The sequence below is a fragment of the Rhinatrema bivittatum genome, chromosome 5, assembly GCF_901001135.1.
Source record: "Rhinatrema bivittatum chromosome 5, aRhiBiv1.1, whole genome shotgun sequence".
Lineage (NCBI taxonomy): Eukaryota > Metazoa > Chordata > Amphibia > Gymnophiona > Rhinatrematidae > Rhinatrema > Rhinatrema bivittatum.
The window spans coordinates 235,144,095-235,161,417 of NC_042619.1; the positions used below are offsets into that span (position 1 = coordinate 235,144,095).

Sequence of the window (17,323 nt, forward strand, 5' to 3'; positions counted from 1 at the left end):
CCAGCACATCCCTCCATACGTCTGAGTACCTTTGCTATAAGTGGCCAAGGAGGGAAGACATACAGAAGGACCCCGGCCAGCCACGGACATACTAGGACATCGAGCCCCACTGCTCCGGTCTTCCTCCAGCGGCTGAAAAACCTTTGGTGCCTTGGAATTGAGACTCGTTGCCATGAGATCGAACTACAAGGTCCCCCACCGCTCGCAGACTAGTTTCTAGGCCTTCTGGGAGAGCTCCCACTCTTCCGGATCCAGTTGTTGTCGGCTGAGGTAATCCGCCTGGACGTTGTCTACTCCGGCGACGTGGGAGGCGGCAATCCCTTCGAGATGAAGCTCTGCCCACTCGAATAGCAGTTGAGCCTCCTGCGCTACCGTGGGACTCTTGGTCCCTCCCTGGCGATTGATGTATGCCACTGTGGTGGAGTTGTCCGAAAAAACACGCACCATCTGATAGCGGACCAAAGGGAGAAAATGCTCCAGCGCTCTGCGCACCGCTCTCGTCTCTAGGCGATTGGTGGACCACACCTGCTCAGTCGTCGACCATAGACTTTGAGCAGACTTGCCCAGGCAAACCGCTCCCCAGCCCCGAAGACTCGCATCCATGGTGACTACCACCCAATCCGGGACCTCGAGAGGCATCCCCTTCTCCAGGTTGCGCCGTATCATCCACCAATCCAGACTGGATCGGGCTGGTTCCATCAAACAGGGGCAGGAAATATTGTTGCGATTGAGGATTCCAACGGGACAACAAAGCCCTCTGAAGCGGTTGCAAATGAGCAAATGCCCAGGGCACCAGTTCCAAAGTGGATGCCATCGAGCCCAGGACCTGCAAATAATCCCAGACCTTCGGCACCCGCAGACGAAGCAGACGCACTATTTGTCCCTGAATGTTGTTCACTCTTTCGTCTGTAAGAAATACACTGCTCTGTTGGGTGTCGAAATGGGCTCCCAAGTATTCGAGAGAACGGGAAGGAACCAGGTGACTCTTCTGCACGTTGATGACCCAGCCCAGAGACTCCAGGAGCGACCGAACTCACGCCACGGACAGTCGACAATCTTCCAGGGACTTCGCTCGGATGAGCCAGTCATCCAAGTACGGATGCACCAGAAATCCCTCCTGCCGCAGAGCCGCCACTACCACCATCAGGGAACGCCTCAAACTGATAATGCTGTCCCAGAACCATGAATCTGAGGAATTTCTGATGTTCCTGAAGGACAGGGATATGCAGGTACGCCTCCGTTAGATCCAGAGACGCCAAAAATTCTCCTCCCCATACCGCCTCCATCCAAAACCGTGGAACCTTCAAACTTTGGTTGACCTTCTTCAGATCTAAGATCGGCCGGAACATGCCATTCTTCTTGGGCACTACGAAATAGATGGAATATCTGCTTTGCCCCTGCTCGAACACAGACTCCCCCAGATCCGGAGGAGGGCCCCCACTGGGGTCTCCATCCCGATCGGCCTCCGAGGAAACGTCCTCCTCTTCCTTAGACTCGTCTGAGTCCTCCAATTCCAAGTCCAAACACGCTGTTCGTCCCTCGGTAGGCAGGTTTTCCAAGCCCGCAGCAGCCTTATGGGGAACCTTCCCCCGCTTTTCCGAGCCTGCGCCAGCACACTGTCCTGCCTGCTTCGCCAAGAAGGCTTCGTGCATCAAAAGAACAAATTCGGTTCCGGCGATGACGTAAGCCGAGACGGAAGCAGGGGGATAAAGCTCCGTGGCCCCGCTCTTTCGTATCTGAAATTTAATCTATTTCGCCGCTCGGTTTTTCACCTCCAGTCCCTCCCGGAGCCGTGCATAGGGTCGCTGTGGACCAGGCTTCGCCCGGCGGGCGTGGAATGCGGAGAACGGGCACCAGAGGCAAAACGGAGCGCCGCCCTCACAGACCCCGAGGAGTTAAAATGGCGGAGGCTGTAGGCCCCACCGCGCCCGTTTTAACTGCGATTTCGGAAGACGCCCTACAAAAAATTTCCCAAAGTGTTACGGAGGCGTTGGATAGCCGGCTCTTCAAATTGCAAACCTCCATTGAAGATATTAAGGCAGCTGTGGAAGGGCACTCTAAGAGGCTAGATGTGGCGGAAAACACCCTCTCGGACGTGGGGGATAGACTGGCTGCTTCGGAACGCCACGTGGCGGAACTGCAAGCTCAGCAGAGAGAGTTGCTCGCTAAGATGGAGGAGCAGGAAGACCGAGGCCGGCGAAATAATCTAAAAATTATTGGACTGCCCGAAGCTGTGCGGGATGAGGAGCTTCGTTCGCTGGTGGAACACTGGCTTCCCAGGCAAGTGGGGTTAGAGCTGCCAGAAGGCGGGTTGCAGTGTGAACGGGTGCACCGGATGGGCCCGATGCGAGAGGGGCCAGGCCGACCACGACCTGTTATGGCCCGGATTCTTAATTGGAGCCATAAAACCCAATTGATGCGGGCTTATCGGGCAAAGGAGAAGTTGGAACACTCTGGAAATAAACTGCTCCTGTTTAATGATTTCTCTGCCAGCACCGCGGCGCAACGGAAACTTATGGCCCCAGCGTGCACGCTCCTATTCCAACGGGGCATACGTTTTGCTCTACTCTATCCGGCGAAACTGAGAGTGTCCTACAATAATCAGACACATCTTTTCACTACCAAAGCAGCTGCGGAGGGTTTCCTTGCTTCTCTGCCGCCGGTGGATTGAGATGCTTGTTTCCTCTGAGCTGAGTACGCCTGTTGCGGCGTGAGCTATATTGGTTCTTCCTGGTGCCCTGGTTGCTGCCTGTGAGCGAGGCCGCTTACCACCCCTATCCAGTCCTATTTCTCCACTGGGTTTCTTTCTAACCCTGGTTGTTGGACCGCCTGCTTATGTGTGGGCCATTGACTTACTACCCAGTCAGCTGTTTATTGTGGACTTGGTATCAGGGCCCTGCTGAGCCCTTTTGTATCTTTTGAGCCCTTTTGTATCTTTAGTTGTGGTTTTAGTTAAGTCTGTTTGCATGGGCATGGCACTGCTGGTTGACGGGGGGGAAGAGGGGGGAGGGCGGGGCCGGGGGCAGGGGCCCCAGACGTTGGTGAAGGAAGGTCGGGACCCCTGTTCCTGGGAGTATGGAGGGCTTCGGTATGGGGGAGGATGATTCGGGTTGTATGAATGTGTGTGTCTGTGATATTAGGGTAGGGGGGCTTGGGGGGGGTGTTGCGCTGTCCGGGGGGATGTGTGAAGCTTACCTGCTATGGTATATTGTGGTCACATTACGAAGGTCCGTGTCTTTGTGGTCTAGGCTGGGAGGCCGCAGGACACTATTGGAAATGGTGTTCTGGAGCCCTACGGGGCCCCAGGCTTTTGTACTATTCTTTTTGCCCAATTATGGCACAGGTTAAAGTAGTTTCCCTTAATGTGGACGGAATCCACTCTCCAATCAAACGTACTAAATTGAATGCGCTGTTTAAACGAATGAAAGCCCACGTAGTATTTTTGCAGGAAACCCATTTGGGGGACGTGGAACATGCTAAGTTGAAGCGTGATTGGGTGGGCCAGTGCTATTACTCGTCCTTTAACAGGCGCAAGAGGGGGGTGGCTATTTTAGTACATAAGAATTTGCCCTTCCAACTTACCCGTTTAAGCCAAGACGTCGAAGGGCGATATGTTCTGGTGGCTGGAACACTCTATCACCAGAAGGTAGTGTTTTGTAACATTTACGCCCCCAATGTGTATGCACCTGGGTATTTTACCACCTTGCTGCAACTGCTTATGGAATATTCTGATCACAGTCTCATAGTGGGGGGGGACTTTAACGTGGTGGCGAATAAAACTGTGGATATTAAACCTCCTAAATTGTCCTCCCCAGCTGATGTGGGTAAGGGTATTAATCTTTTATGTAAGGACCTACAGCTATTAGATGCGTGGAGGGTGTTACATCCTCAAGAAAAGGATTTTACCTTTTACTCTCATCCCCACGATACTTATTCCCGATTGGATTATTTGCTGCTTTCTGAGAGAAGTTTTCCCCAATTGGTGGATGCTACTATTGATCCGATGGTACTGACGGATCATGCTCCCATTAGCCTTACTCTGTGTTGGGGGCCTCGCTCTCATGCACCATTCTCCTGGCGTATGCGTCCTGACCTTTATTTGGATGGCACTTTTAAAAAGTATTTACGGGATAGCTGGGCGGATTATCTTTCCCACAACCACTTACCGGATGTCGGCCCCGGGACCTTGTGGGAGGCGGGAAAGGCGGTGATGCGGGGAGCGATCATTGCTTATGTGGCCAAACAAAACAAACAAAGAAACGCTGAGATTCTTCAGCTTACAGCACGACTCCAGGCTGCGCAGGTGTTACATCAGAGTACTATGCGCTCAGAGGACAGGATCTGTTTGGATCTGGCCCGAGTTGCCTTGAATAATTTGCTCCATATTCGTGCCTCGAAATCTATGCGGTACTATCGGTACCAACTGTATAAGTATGGCAACCGTCCTAGTAGACTTATGTCTCACCTGCTCCGGCCGAAAGGAGTCAAATTGTCTATTCCGGGGATTCGTGACGGACAGGGGATACATCGTACGAGCCCTGCGGACGTTGAGGCTAGATTTTTAGAATATTTCACACGGCTCTATGGCGGGAAACCTATGTCCAGGGAGGGGGCGGAGGCCCTGTTTCAAGGACAGTCTTGGCCTCGAGTGACCCCGGAGGACCTCTTAGCGTTGAATTGCCCCATTTCTACGTCGGAAATTTACTCTGTCATTCAGGGTTTGAAACTTGGTAAGGCAGCGGGACGAGATGGGTTTGGGTCTGAATACTACAAAATTTTGGGTTTTCCTATTTTGGCACCCTTGCAGGGTTATTTTAATGGTTTGCTGGAGGGTCCGCCACTTTCGGATGATGCGAATGGCTCGGTTATTGTGGTCCTCCCTAAGCCAGGGAAGGACCCCTTGGAGGTGGGCTCATATCGACCCATCTCGTTGATCAATGTGGATATAAAAATTTTAGCCTCTGTTCTGGCAGCTAGACTACAGAGTTTCCTTCCCACTTTGATACACGAGGACCAAACGGGGTTCGTGAGGGGTCGCCAGGGCGTGAGAAACATCCGCCGTCTTTTAGCAGCACTTAGTTACCAATCATCGGAAGAGGCCCTTATACTGAGTCTCGATGCTGAAAAAGCCTTTGACTCTATATCGTGGGACTACTTGTTTTGGGCTCTGGACAGGTATGGCTTTTCCGGTCCGTGCCTGGGCTGGCTGTCTGCATTATACAGTAATCCTAGCGCTACCATTTTACTGAATGGCCGACCTACGTCTAGCTTTCCCATTCGATGCGGAGTTAGACAGGGTTGCCCTTTGTCCCCCCTATTGTTTGTCTTGGCGCTGGAGCCCCTGGCTAGTCGCCTGCGCGGGGACAGGACTTTCTATGGCCTCAGTGTGGGCGGCCACCCTATGAAAACTGCATTATTTGCAGATGATATTTTGTTATTTGTAGGTCGGCCGCGCACCAGTGTCCCGGTCATTGTGCAGCTGTTTAACCAATTCGCCCTGGTGGCGGGCTTACGCATTAATTATGCCAAATCAGAGGCCCTCGCACTGAATGAACATCTGCCTGCTAGCTGGGGCGCGTCTTTTCCTTTCCACTGGGCCCCATCACGTTTTAAATATTTGGGAGTTTGGGTCCCCAGGGATCTCAAAAAATTATACGCTCTAAATATTACTACTTGTATAGCTAACCTGCTCACTCACTTGGCAGCTTGGACCTCTCTTCCGCTGTCTTTCTTTGGCCGCTGTGCTTTGGTGAAGATGGTTCTGGTGCCCAAACTTCTCTACTTATTACACATGTTGCCTTGTTGGCTGCGGGGGGTGGACATTGGGCGCCTGCGCTCCGGTATACAGAGGTTTCTGTGGCGGGGGAAGCGGGCGCGCCTTCCTTACTCTGCTTTGGAGTTGCCGAATGACCGTGGAGGGCTTAATATGCCCGACTTCAGACTGTACAATGTGGCCTGTCAGTTACGCTTTGTGGGGGAATGGCTCACAGGTAAATATAAATTATGTGCGGCGGGGATGCTTATGTGTATGTCAGCCCCTATTTCTCCCGTGAGCATTATTCAATCTCGAGCCACGGTACACTATACTACCCCGTATCCTGCAGTTTTGCTTTCTCCCTGTATCCAGGCCTGGAAGTGGTGGAGACGGTTGAATGCACGATCGGGGATCCGGTCTCTCCTGCTTCCTCTGGTCCACAATCTGGAATTTCTGCCGGGGCGGGAAGGTGGGGCCATATTTAAGTCTTGGGCATCTCAGGGGTTACTGTTTTTGTATCATATGTTCAATGAGGAGACGGGTCATCTACTGGATTTTGCAGCCCTACAGCGTACGTACCCATGTTCCAGCCAAACAATTTTATGCTTTTCTTCAAGCCCGCCACTATATTCGCTCTTGTGTATGGACTGAAGCAGACATTGTAGCAGAACTCAAATTCGCTAATAGTACCTTTGATACTGCTTACCTTACTAATATCATTACCGCATGGAAAATCAAGGGACAGAAACTTCGTACCATGGACCGGGCGGCTCACTTGGCGGGCCGTTGGACTGAGGCTCTCAATTCTTTGGTCACTGCTGCCCAAATCCTGAATGCCTTTGCACGCTTACAGAAGATTCTTCCCGATATTCGTCTTCGGGAAATACAATTTAAAATTTTGCACTGGCTTTATTTTGATGACGTTCGGAGATTTCAGATGCGCCTGGCTCCCACTACGTTGTGTATTAAATGTGGCCAGCAACCTGGGACCTTGGCCCATAGACTATTTGGTTGCTCAACGCTTCGGATTTTCTGGACAGCCATAGAGCACGCATTGAACACATGCCTTGGCGTGGTAGTTGGCTTTACAGGGAGGGTGCTTGTGACAAGCTCCCTGCCGCACTCCTTACTGGACAGATGCTCCAAACTGAAATTTGAGAGAGTGGCAGTCATGCAGGCGTGCCGAACTATCTTGAGCGATTGGCTGGTTCCGGACAGCGCACCCACGTATACAGCTTGGGTCCGGCGCATGGCTGAAATGGTACAACTGGAACGAATGGACTTTTTGTTGGGCCGTCGCAGCCCGGATAAGGTTTATTGTGCTTGCTGGGCAGCCTTTGTGTTGATAATGCCTAAAACTATGCAGGATGACTTACGGGCGAATGGGTACACGTCTGACTGGGCAGTTCAAGGGGGGGGGGGGGGTTCATAGGGTGTGTGTGTGTGTGGATGCTTGTGGAGTGGATGTTGGTTGGGGGGTAGGGAGGATGGGTCTTAGGGTTTATGGGGGGAAATTGCGGAAAAGGTGGGTCAGGTGGTGGCACACCAGAGGTTTTCCTTGCTCTAATGTTCATTGAATTTCTTTGTTTACTGTCATTATTGTTCAGGATGGTTTGTGAGCAATTTGGTTGCTTCCTGCTTGACGTTACCAATAAAAATACTATTCTGAAAAAAGAAAAGAACAAATTCGGGCGAAAACCCCCCCCCCTGGGGCCCCCGAAGGGCGCTTGGGGCTACTAGGACCTGAGTTATCCGGGCTTGCAGCCCTTGGAGTCTTCCGGGGTTTTGCTGGCCTCTCAGAGCCCCCCCTCCAGCACAGCCCATGCAAAGGAGGAGGTCAGTTAGGTAACCGGATTGGCTGCCACAGGTTCTGCAGGCCTCTCTTAGCTGTCTGTCAGTCAGAGCAGCACTTATCACAAAGTACAGTCAAAGAGAAAAGGTCCAAAACAATCAGAAACAGCTAAATATTGTCTCTGCCGCGCTACCATGCGGCCTGGAACACGAGGGGGAGGGGCACACCACCCGATCACTGGGCAAACCTGAAGAGGGCACACTGCCCCAAGAAATTCCCGCCGGTGCACTGAAAAGGCTTCTGCCACGGCTGAAAACCACACGGCTCAAACAGCAGTGCAAGCAACCCCCACCAGAGGAAAAAATGCCCTGACTGGGACCACCTACCTCCGGAGGACTTCCCCCATCCGCCCCCTTACTGTCAAGCCTTGTCCCCGACGAAATCGCTGAGATTTCTGACTGTTAAGCAGCTCAGACTGCTCACAAACTGTTGCCGATGCAATGCAGGCAGCTGCCGGTTTTTTTTTTGTTTTGTTTTTTTAAAAAGACAGTCTTAAAGGCCCAGTACACAGAAAAAGAGAACAAACTCCAAACATAAAAAGTAAGGGTACTTCCCTGCTCTTGGGCCGGCAGAGGGGCTTCGGTCCCACTGAGGGAACCAGACCACTGGCTGTCAGTGGGCCCGGGGTCGCGGGCTGAAGCTGACCCCGTTCGCCCGGCTCAACCTGAGGCCGACCCTTCTGCAGGAGCTTGTCACCTCAGGGTGCAAGTTTCCTCAAAATATCCAGTCAGTCAGGACTGTAGGGTTATAGCATTTCTACCATCTGCTGGAGGTAGAGAAATACTGAGGGACTGCAGGTGGCACTCTTGTATATGGGGCAGTGCCCAAAGTTTTGTTCTCTACCTCCATCTGCTGTTAGGGATGAATAAAACCCACTTGTCTGGACTGATCTGGGTATGTTCAGGAATTGCTTCTGAATGAATTAGCAGTACAAGCCATTCTATCTTTTGCATGGATTTCAATGGTCACATTTGAACTTTTCACCTGCAAAAGGCATACTTGGCTTTTTTTTTTTTTGACATTTTCATGTGGACTCATTCCACTTTTAACTGTCTCAAACTGCTACCTAGTAGAACAGTCAAAATATCACTCAAGTGGTAGATGTAGTATAAGTAAAGGTAGGGTCTACTTCCATAGAAAGAGGGAACATCATGGATTCTGACTAATTTGGTTCAGAGCACATTTGTTTCTACTACATAATGTGTTCAGCTCTATACAACATTATGACAAAAACATATACATACCAATTAATTCAGCAATGGCACTGAAGGGCCAGGTGTGACTGGTAGAATTGGTGTGTAGAAACTTGGGACAAAGCTGAAATAAAAATGCAAGATAAACTGTTACAAATCCACTAATTGGGAGTAATATCCTTGCTGAGCTGATTCAAACCCTCATGTTAGTTTCCCTATGAAAAGCCATGACAGATGTACAACCCACCTCCATGCACAAGTCAGACAAATCTGTCTAATAGGCCTACAGTGAATAACTGTATATTTGCCAAAACTGAATGGCAAGCTTGGACTGAGCCCTCTTGCTGGAAGCAAAGCACATGAATGCTATTGCACACCTTTCCCATGTCATCAGTCTTATTCTGTTTACCAGCAGCAGCTCTCTCACTATAATCCCACTGCTGGCTATTTCTAGTCAGGGTCACTGATCTGCTGACAGCAAGAGTGGCGTGCAAGAACTGTCTGTGGCCAAAGCCCAAAACAAAAAAAAACAAAAAACAAAAAACTATATATATACACACATATACATACATATACACATACATACAATCATACATGTACACACACACAGACACAAAAGATCAGGCAATATATACCACTAACTAGTGCCTATTATACACAGCAACAATACACTCTAAAAAGAGTGGGGCAAAAGCACTTATGGTAAAAATCTGAGGTAAAGCTGTTACAATAAATCTTTATTCATATACATATACACAATTAAACTGTTAGTACTTTCTCACAAATAATATGAAATAAATAAAAATATACACTGCAGTCAAGGAGAAATGAAAAAGACAACGATCACTGGGGAGAGAAAGAAATGAGATGTACTTTTATTTTGGGGGGGGGGGGGGAGCTAGAAGTAGGTAAGACATGGGAGGAGTCGTGAGTGAGTCACCTCTCAGGAGAGAGGATTAACCGCGGGACTGAGATGGGGCTTCTTGCTAGAGCCCGGGAGCTCGTTGATACCATCGCCGCTGGGAACTGACCCCTGTGACGTCATCAAGCAGGGTCAGACCGCCCGATAAATTCCGGAGGCCTGCGGCACGCAACCGCCAGCGCGCTGCCGAAGCCGCGCGCCAAAGGGGCGCCCCCCCTTCTAAAATTTCTTCTTTACTTTTTTTTCTTCCTCTTTATTCCATTTCCTCCCTTTATGGGTAGGAAAAGGAAATTAAAGCCTCTAATATCGTCGCCGGGTACTCCAACGGTAAGGGGACCAATGGACTTTCATGTGGCACGCAGAGTTAGTCAGACAGCTAGGAATTCTATTCCAGATATTTCTTTTGCTTCTGGATCCCCAGATAGTCCAGGTTCAGTGCAGTTAACTCAAGCTCAATCTGGCGAATTGGAAATAACATTCCCAACTACTGTATTGAATATGATGGAAAAATCTTCTGAAAATATATTGTCAAGTAATTTAGCCAGAGGTGGGGATCAGATAGGGTCTGCTTGTCAGACTACATCTGCCTCCACACAGGATGTAAATGTAATACTTGAATCAATAGATCTGCAAAAAGTAACTTTGGGAGATGTTTGGAAAGTTTTATTGAATATGCAAAAATGTTTAACAGATTCTATTTCACAGTTTAATAATGTTTCAACAGGAATTAAGAATGAAGTAGTAAAGCATGAAACACGGTTAAATCAACTAGAGGAATCCTCTAAAGTAGCAACAGCACAATTGTCTTCTTTACATACTTCAAACACGTCCTTTGTAAAAGATAGTTTGATGATGCATAAATATTTGGAAAATCTAGATAATTTGAATAGGATGAAAAAATCTAAGATTATTGAATTTTCCCGTCTCTCGACTTTTGTCTCCTATTGAATTATTTAAAAAATACTTATCTGAAATACTCTCTATCTCCTCAATCGAGGAAGGGAGTATTTCTAAGATATATTATATACCTAAAACCACGATTTGGTCTCAGGATGACAGGGAAGAAATGGATATTGTCCAAAAGGAATCGCCAAATTTGACCTCTTTTTTAGAGGCTTCAAATCGATGACATTCCGGAGAGAGCTACACTTTTGGTTTCGTTCTGCAGAGAAAGAGATAAGACTAACAATGCAGAAATACTTTAAAAATAAAGACTTTCTTTTCTGCGGCCAAAAGATACAAATCTTTCCGGATGTGTCTCGTAACACACAAATTAGAAGGAAACAATTCCTATTATTAAAAACCAAGGGTAATTTTCCTTGGAGCAAGTTTCTTTTTAAGGTTTCCCTGTAAATGTTTAGTTCTTCATCAAAAAAATAAGTTTGTATTTCGAGAACCTGGTCACCTTGAGACCTTTTTGATGGATAAAGAGTCAGAACGAGCATGAGAACAGCATAGTAAAAAGTGAGTACTCATAATTATTTGTTAATTACAAATAATGCCTTTTGTTTTCTTTTGTAATTCCTCCCAAGATGGGGACTAGATTCTGTTACACACAATTATATTAGTTCCTATATATTGTTTTGCAATGTAAAGTACCTGGTATGTATACAGATTATTTCTTTATTTTTTGGCAAATGTAAAAATTTGTTTAAAAATGATTAAAATATAAATAAAAAAAAAAAGAAGTAGGTAAGACATGGCTCCCTCTTCTGCATTAATGGGTCCATTCAGGTACTGGACTCAGATCAGAGTTAGACTATTCTGTGTGCCATCTGTCCAGCATCTCCCCAGAGTTCATTCCTTTTTGCTTAGCACGTTAACATAGGCTCCCCATAAAGTGGGCAGACATACAGCTAGGCAGCAAGAGTCATCAACATTCCTGTTCTCCCAGCTGAAGAGGACTGGGCTTGTAGATTAGCATGTACCTCACTGTCTTCTGGGCTGTCCCACTATGAATGCTACAGAATGACATTTTATCATCAAAATGCGCACATGGGATAGGAGAAAGAGGCAGCGACAATGCTCACCTTTGCTGGTTTACCAGAGGAAGGTCTTGTCAAACAAATTTGGGTGATCAGAGTGCTTTCATCTGATCCCAACTCTATGTAGTGGCGTTGGATTTTAGCAAGGCCTTTGACATGATTCTGCATAGGCAACTTACAAATAAACTTGAGTGCTCCCTGGTATGGGCCCTAAAATGACTGGATGGATAAGAAACTGGTTGAATGGGAAGTGACAAAGGTAAAATGGAGTTCATGCCAAGGAGAGCATCATTACTAGTGGCATGCCACAGAATCTGTCCTTGAACCTGTTCTTTTCAACATTTTTGTAAGCAATACAGTGGAAGGACTAATCAGGAAATTTTTGCCTTTTTGCAGATACCACCAAATTCTGCAACAGGGAAAATACTCAGGAAGATATGGAAAACATGAGGGATCTAGCGAACCTTGTGGAATAGTCTAGAGCACTGGTTCTCAACCTTTTTTTGGCCAGGACACACCTGACAGATGGTTCTCACATCTGTGACACTGAACATGTGACCATCATGGGGCAAAATGTAAATATACATTCTGCATCCTCAGGAACCCCCCCGACCCCCAAAAATGGGTGCAGAGCAGAACTAGGGCATTAACCATACAGCTCACCATACAAAAAAAGATATTCTGGATCTGATGACATCTCAGTTAAAGCAAAACACTCTCTTTACTGGCAAGCACAATACCCCTTCTTATGAAAAGACAGTAATTTACCACTACAAATATTTAACCAGGCCCTAAACACTAATACACCTCCTATTAGGAAAACAGAGCAAGCCAAGCTACTATAGATACCCACTTGGAAATAACAGTAAAACTATACTAATAAATGTTACAAAACAGCTGATGAACAGAACACCCAACAATTAAAAACCCATAAAAATTATTAAAAATTGTCCAAATATCAATACAATATTTCAAAACAGCAGACACATCACATAATACGCAATAATTAAAATGGCAGTCAATCAAGAAAAATAAACTTTAAAAGCTGCCTTTACTTACCCTCCCCCAGCAACTCTCCTACTCCTTTCCCTTGCAGGCCAATAGCACTCACCAGAAGCAGCAGTGGCTGCTAAAGCTCTGTCCTCAGTCTTCCTTAGGGCCCACAACCAGTCTGTCTCACACAGACCAGTAACTTCCCTAACTAGTATCTCTTCCTCACACACACACACACACACACACACACACACACACCAGTCACCTCCCTGACCAGTGTCTGTCTCTCAAACAAACACACTTACAACCACACACACACACATGCACCCATTCTACCACACACACAAGCTCTCACTCACGCACCCATTCTACCACACACACACACACAAGCGCCCCCAGTCCAGCACTGCTGCATCATGGTGTAAAGTTCTTGCTTGCTGCCAGCCCTTCCCCATTCTAAGCAGACCCTCCCTTTCCCAATCTCATTCTCTAGGAGACTCGCTGGTTCCAGAGCCAGCTGCTTCTCTCAGAGCTCAGTACAGTCACCTCAGACAGAAGCCTCCCTAACATTGCACAGGTACTTCCCCTCCTGGCTTACCCCCTTCCTTCCTATGCCTGTAACTTGTCTCCACTTCTCTGCAACCCTCCCACCACTCTAGCCCATTCCCATTTATTGCAGGCTACATAGAAACATAGAAATGACGGCAGAAAAAGACCAATCTGCCCAGCAAGCTCTCACATTTATTTTCCCATACTTATCTGTTTCATCAACCACCAAGTTCAGGGCCCTTGTTGGTAACTGATTCAAATTTCCTCGCATCACCTGTCATTGATGCAGAGAGTAATGTTGGAATTGCATGAAAGGTGAGTATAAGGCTTAATGGTTAAGGGTAACAACCGCCACATCAAGCAAGTTACCCCAATGCTTGGTTACCTAGACTGCACAGATCAATGCCTTGTTGGATGTTGTGTGAATGTAAAACCTGTTTTTCACATTTCCCCCTACCCTTGAAGCAAAGAGCAGTGCTGTATATGCATTCAAAGTGATGTATCAGGCTTAATTGGTTTAGGGTAGTAACCGCTGTAATAAGTAAGCTACCCCCAAGCTTATTTGATTATCCAGACTGTGTAGTTCAGTCCTTGTTGGTTGTTGTCTGAATGCAAATCCTCTTTTCCACATTTCCCCTTGCCGTTGAAGCAGAGAGCAATGTTGGCATTGCATTAACCGTGCGAAGGCTTATTGAGTAAGGGTAATAATCACTAGGTAGTAGCCTCCACTCCAGTACTCCATCCCCATGGCTTTTCTCTTCATTCCCATCCTCTAGCCTTTATGGAGCCACAGTGTTTATCCCATGCCCCTTTGAAATCCTTCCCAGTTTTAGTCTTCACCACTTCCTCCAGAAGGGCACTCCAGGCATCCACCACCCTCTCCGTGAAGAAATACTTCCTGACATTGGTTCTGAGTCTTCCTCCCTGGAGCTTCAAATCGTGACCCCTTGTTCTACTGATTTTTCTACAGTCTGATGCTTTTATGGTTCCTCAGGCTGTGCTCTAGCTACCTACTCTGGAGGGGGGGGGGGGGGAACAGAAGTGACCCATACTGTTCCCTGGGTTTATAAAGAAAGAAAATTAAGCCTTGGCTGAAACTGGGGAGAGCCACTAACCCAAAGTAGCTCAGCTCCAGATGGAATCCTGCTTTATCCTGTAGAGCCAGTGCAGCCAGGGTGTCATAGGCAAATCTTACAGCCTTGCACACAGTCCTGGCCCCACCTTCCCAAAAGCAATTAAAAATTATGCATTTATAGTAGCAGATCTTACATGAAAAAGAACATTCTGTGTTCTAAGGTAACACACCTCTGAATGATCCACCAATCCACTGTTATGCGTGTCCATTCCATGAGAAAAAAAAACAAAAGCCATCTACCTACTGGTAACATCATGGAATGGACCAACTGTATAATCACTTGGATGGGCGACTTGAGTCTACCCCGGCATTGAGATCTCATTTAGCCTATGCTTATTCCTGGTTTTGTGTATTTAGCTGATCTGAACTTCCTGAACTCTCTGAATTGCTAGTCTCTTGGGCCTCGAGTACCTGGCTGAGCTTTATCTTCCGGAATTCTTTTACATCCTTGGCTAGGCTTTACAATTCTTCTCCAAATAGTAGGTCTCCTCTAAATGGAAGCTTGCAGAGGCAAAATTTAGATACCAAATCCACTGCCCAGTTGTGTAGCCAGAGGGGCCTCCTAGCTACTATCAACTGAGAAGCCTTTCAAATAAAGGTCCACAAAAAACATTAAGCCAGACTTTAGCCTTCTTGAAGCTTCACATTCTGGGAGTTCCTGGGACCAGCAAATACCATCAGACAACATAACCCATATAGATGGCTGTCTGAAGAGCGATATTAGTGGAAATGTTCGTTAAAAGATAGAAAAACTAAGGCTGTCTTGAGGGTCTTTCAAAGCTGCTCCACCTTCAACTGGAATCATTTTGCAGGTAACTGCTGAAACTAGGGAATCTGTATGGGGATTGTTAGAAGGTTAATTTTTAACTTCTAGCTTTAAGGGGTAGATTTTACTGAAGATTCTGCCTCCCTTGAAACCTCCCTGAGGGGGAGTCCCATTCTGTTAATATCATTACCTTTTACGGCTGGATGCTGTGGGAAGGCCTTTGGGGGCTTCTGAATCCCCACAAAATCAGGTCTCCTTCCATCTGGCCCCCAGCCTTCGCCCCTGAAATTTTAAGGGCAGTCATTACATTAGAAATCAGGACCAACAGGGAAGGAAGTGACAACACACACCTAGATGGCTATCTAACTGGTGTGCTCCTGATACCAACTTAGATAATCCTCCAATATCATTGCGATCCAAGTTCCCAGTCTGGAACGAACTAACGTCAACACAAAAAAGTTATTTGACTTGAAACATTTTTCATACACTTCCAGGTCAGCTCTAGCGGAGGAAGGCCAATCAGAGGTGGAAGCCATGGAAGATGCCACGGAGGAGGTAGGACATAGAAGCAGCATGGCTAAAATGGATGAGGCACAGCTGCAGGGTTTGGAAGTATTGACACAAGCTGACTTCCAGAGCTAGTTTTCTGAGAGGCGCCTGGATATGGGGCAATTAAGTCAGAAATCCTAGCTACAATGGCCAAGTTAAAAAAAAAAAAAAAAAAAAAAAAAAAGATTTTATAGACTTGGGCATGCGAGCAGAGGAAGCGGAAGGGCATCTGGATGGACAATATGCAGTACAAAAGAAACAGTTGAAAGTAATATCACCTCTGACGGCAGATAAAGATTTATGAGATCACATTGAGATTGTGGAGAATCAATCACAAAGGGGAAACCAGCATATCTGAGAAGTACCCAAGGAAGTGGTATTCCATACCACCATGCAATTAGCATTTGTATGGATATTTTGGATCCATTTGAGGCAGCCAAGGAGTTACCTAAAATAGTTTGCTTGCTAAGCCAAGAGGCAATGTACCAAGAGATACTGTATGTTTTCACAAGTTCTCCATTAACGAGAAGGTATTCAATCAAGCTAGAAGAATGGGGGAGATTCTTTGGAAAGGCCACAAACTGGAAATATTTCAGGACATAACACAGAGGGCAATAAAAAAGAGAAGAGACTTTAAAGACCTACTACAAGTCCTTTGTAAGGAGAATATTAAAATATGTGGCAGTTTCCATTTAGAGTGAGTTTCACCAATAATGGTGAGGCATCCAGAGTTAAAACAGTGGAAGAGATGGCTGCTATTTTACATACAGCAGGCCTGTTAAGCAATTATCTAACTAGAGCAGAGCTTTCCAAACTTTTCATGTTGGTGACACTTTTTAGACAAACATAATTTCGGGACACAGTAATTCATCTACTAGCAAACCAGAGGTTAAAGGTTAAATGAACAAAATGTATTTTGACAATTTACGTATGTTTCCTTAAATATATACATAATAAAATGTTTCACGACACAACCTATCTTGTTAAAACCTTTCATTTATATTAAAAATATATAATATTCCAAGATTAATGTTATTGTTATAATTTATGAGTAACAATAATAAAACAGTTATTGTGTTATTCAATTTACCTCTTTAATGAGATATATGAGCTTGATGGACACAGCTTTTGAATATTTGATGTTAATAAAAAAGTCCAAAAGGTCTTCTGCGTAATTTTAAAAAGCTGGCCAGTTTCACACTATAAAATTATTGATAGCCTCATTCAACTAATTCTATATGGCTATGAGAGTGAAGTCTGGAATTTATAGGAAGGGACAGAATGTCAATATAAATCCTGCACCTCCAGTTCTGTAACTCTCTGCATCCACTGAAATTCCCCCAAACAATGGAGCTTGAATGTTTCCCTACCTGTGAAAAAGCAAGGGTAAATATTAACTGGGTCCTAGAATACCAATATACCACCTACTGAGGAAACAAAACAAATCAGATTGCTATAGATCCCTATGCTAGCAGAATCTCTCATCATGGTTACACACACAGAGCAGAGACAGACCCTCACCAAATACAGACTACAAAATAAAGGAGCACAAATTAGACAAAAACTGAAATGGAAATCCCAAGAAGCCAGACTCTCTGTATTAACAATGGAAAAACAGAACCAC

At 46.3% G+C, this 17,323-nt stretch overlaps 1 protein-coding gene across 2 annotated transcripts in view; it reads right to left on the minus strand.

The window, feature by feature from the left end:
• The window catches only part of MORC3 (MORC family CW-type zinc finger 3), a 246,006-nt gene that overhangs the window by 202,568 nt on the left and 26,115 nt on the right, over window positions 1–17,323 (minus strand). The window contains exons 2-3 of one of the 2 annotated variants that reach the window (XM_029603485.1): window positions 15,341–15,432; window positions 8,852–8,924 (exon numbers count right to left, since the gene is read on the minus strand). Coding sequence is in view for 1 of the 2 variants with exons in the window: in XM_029603483.1 (XP_029459343.1) it covers window positions 8,852–8,924 (73 nt within the window). In the remaining variant the exon portion in view is untranslated. The remainder of the gene's footprint in view (window positions 1–8,851; window positions 8,925–15,340; window positions 15,433–17,323) is intronic. The other variant, XM_029603483.1, reaches the window with a different exon arrangement.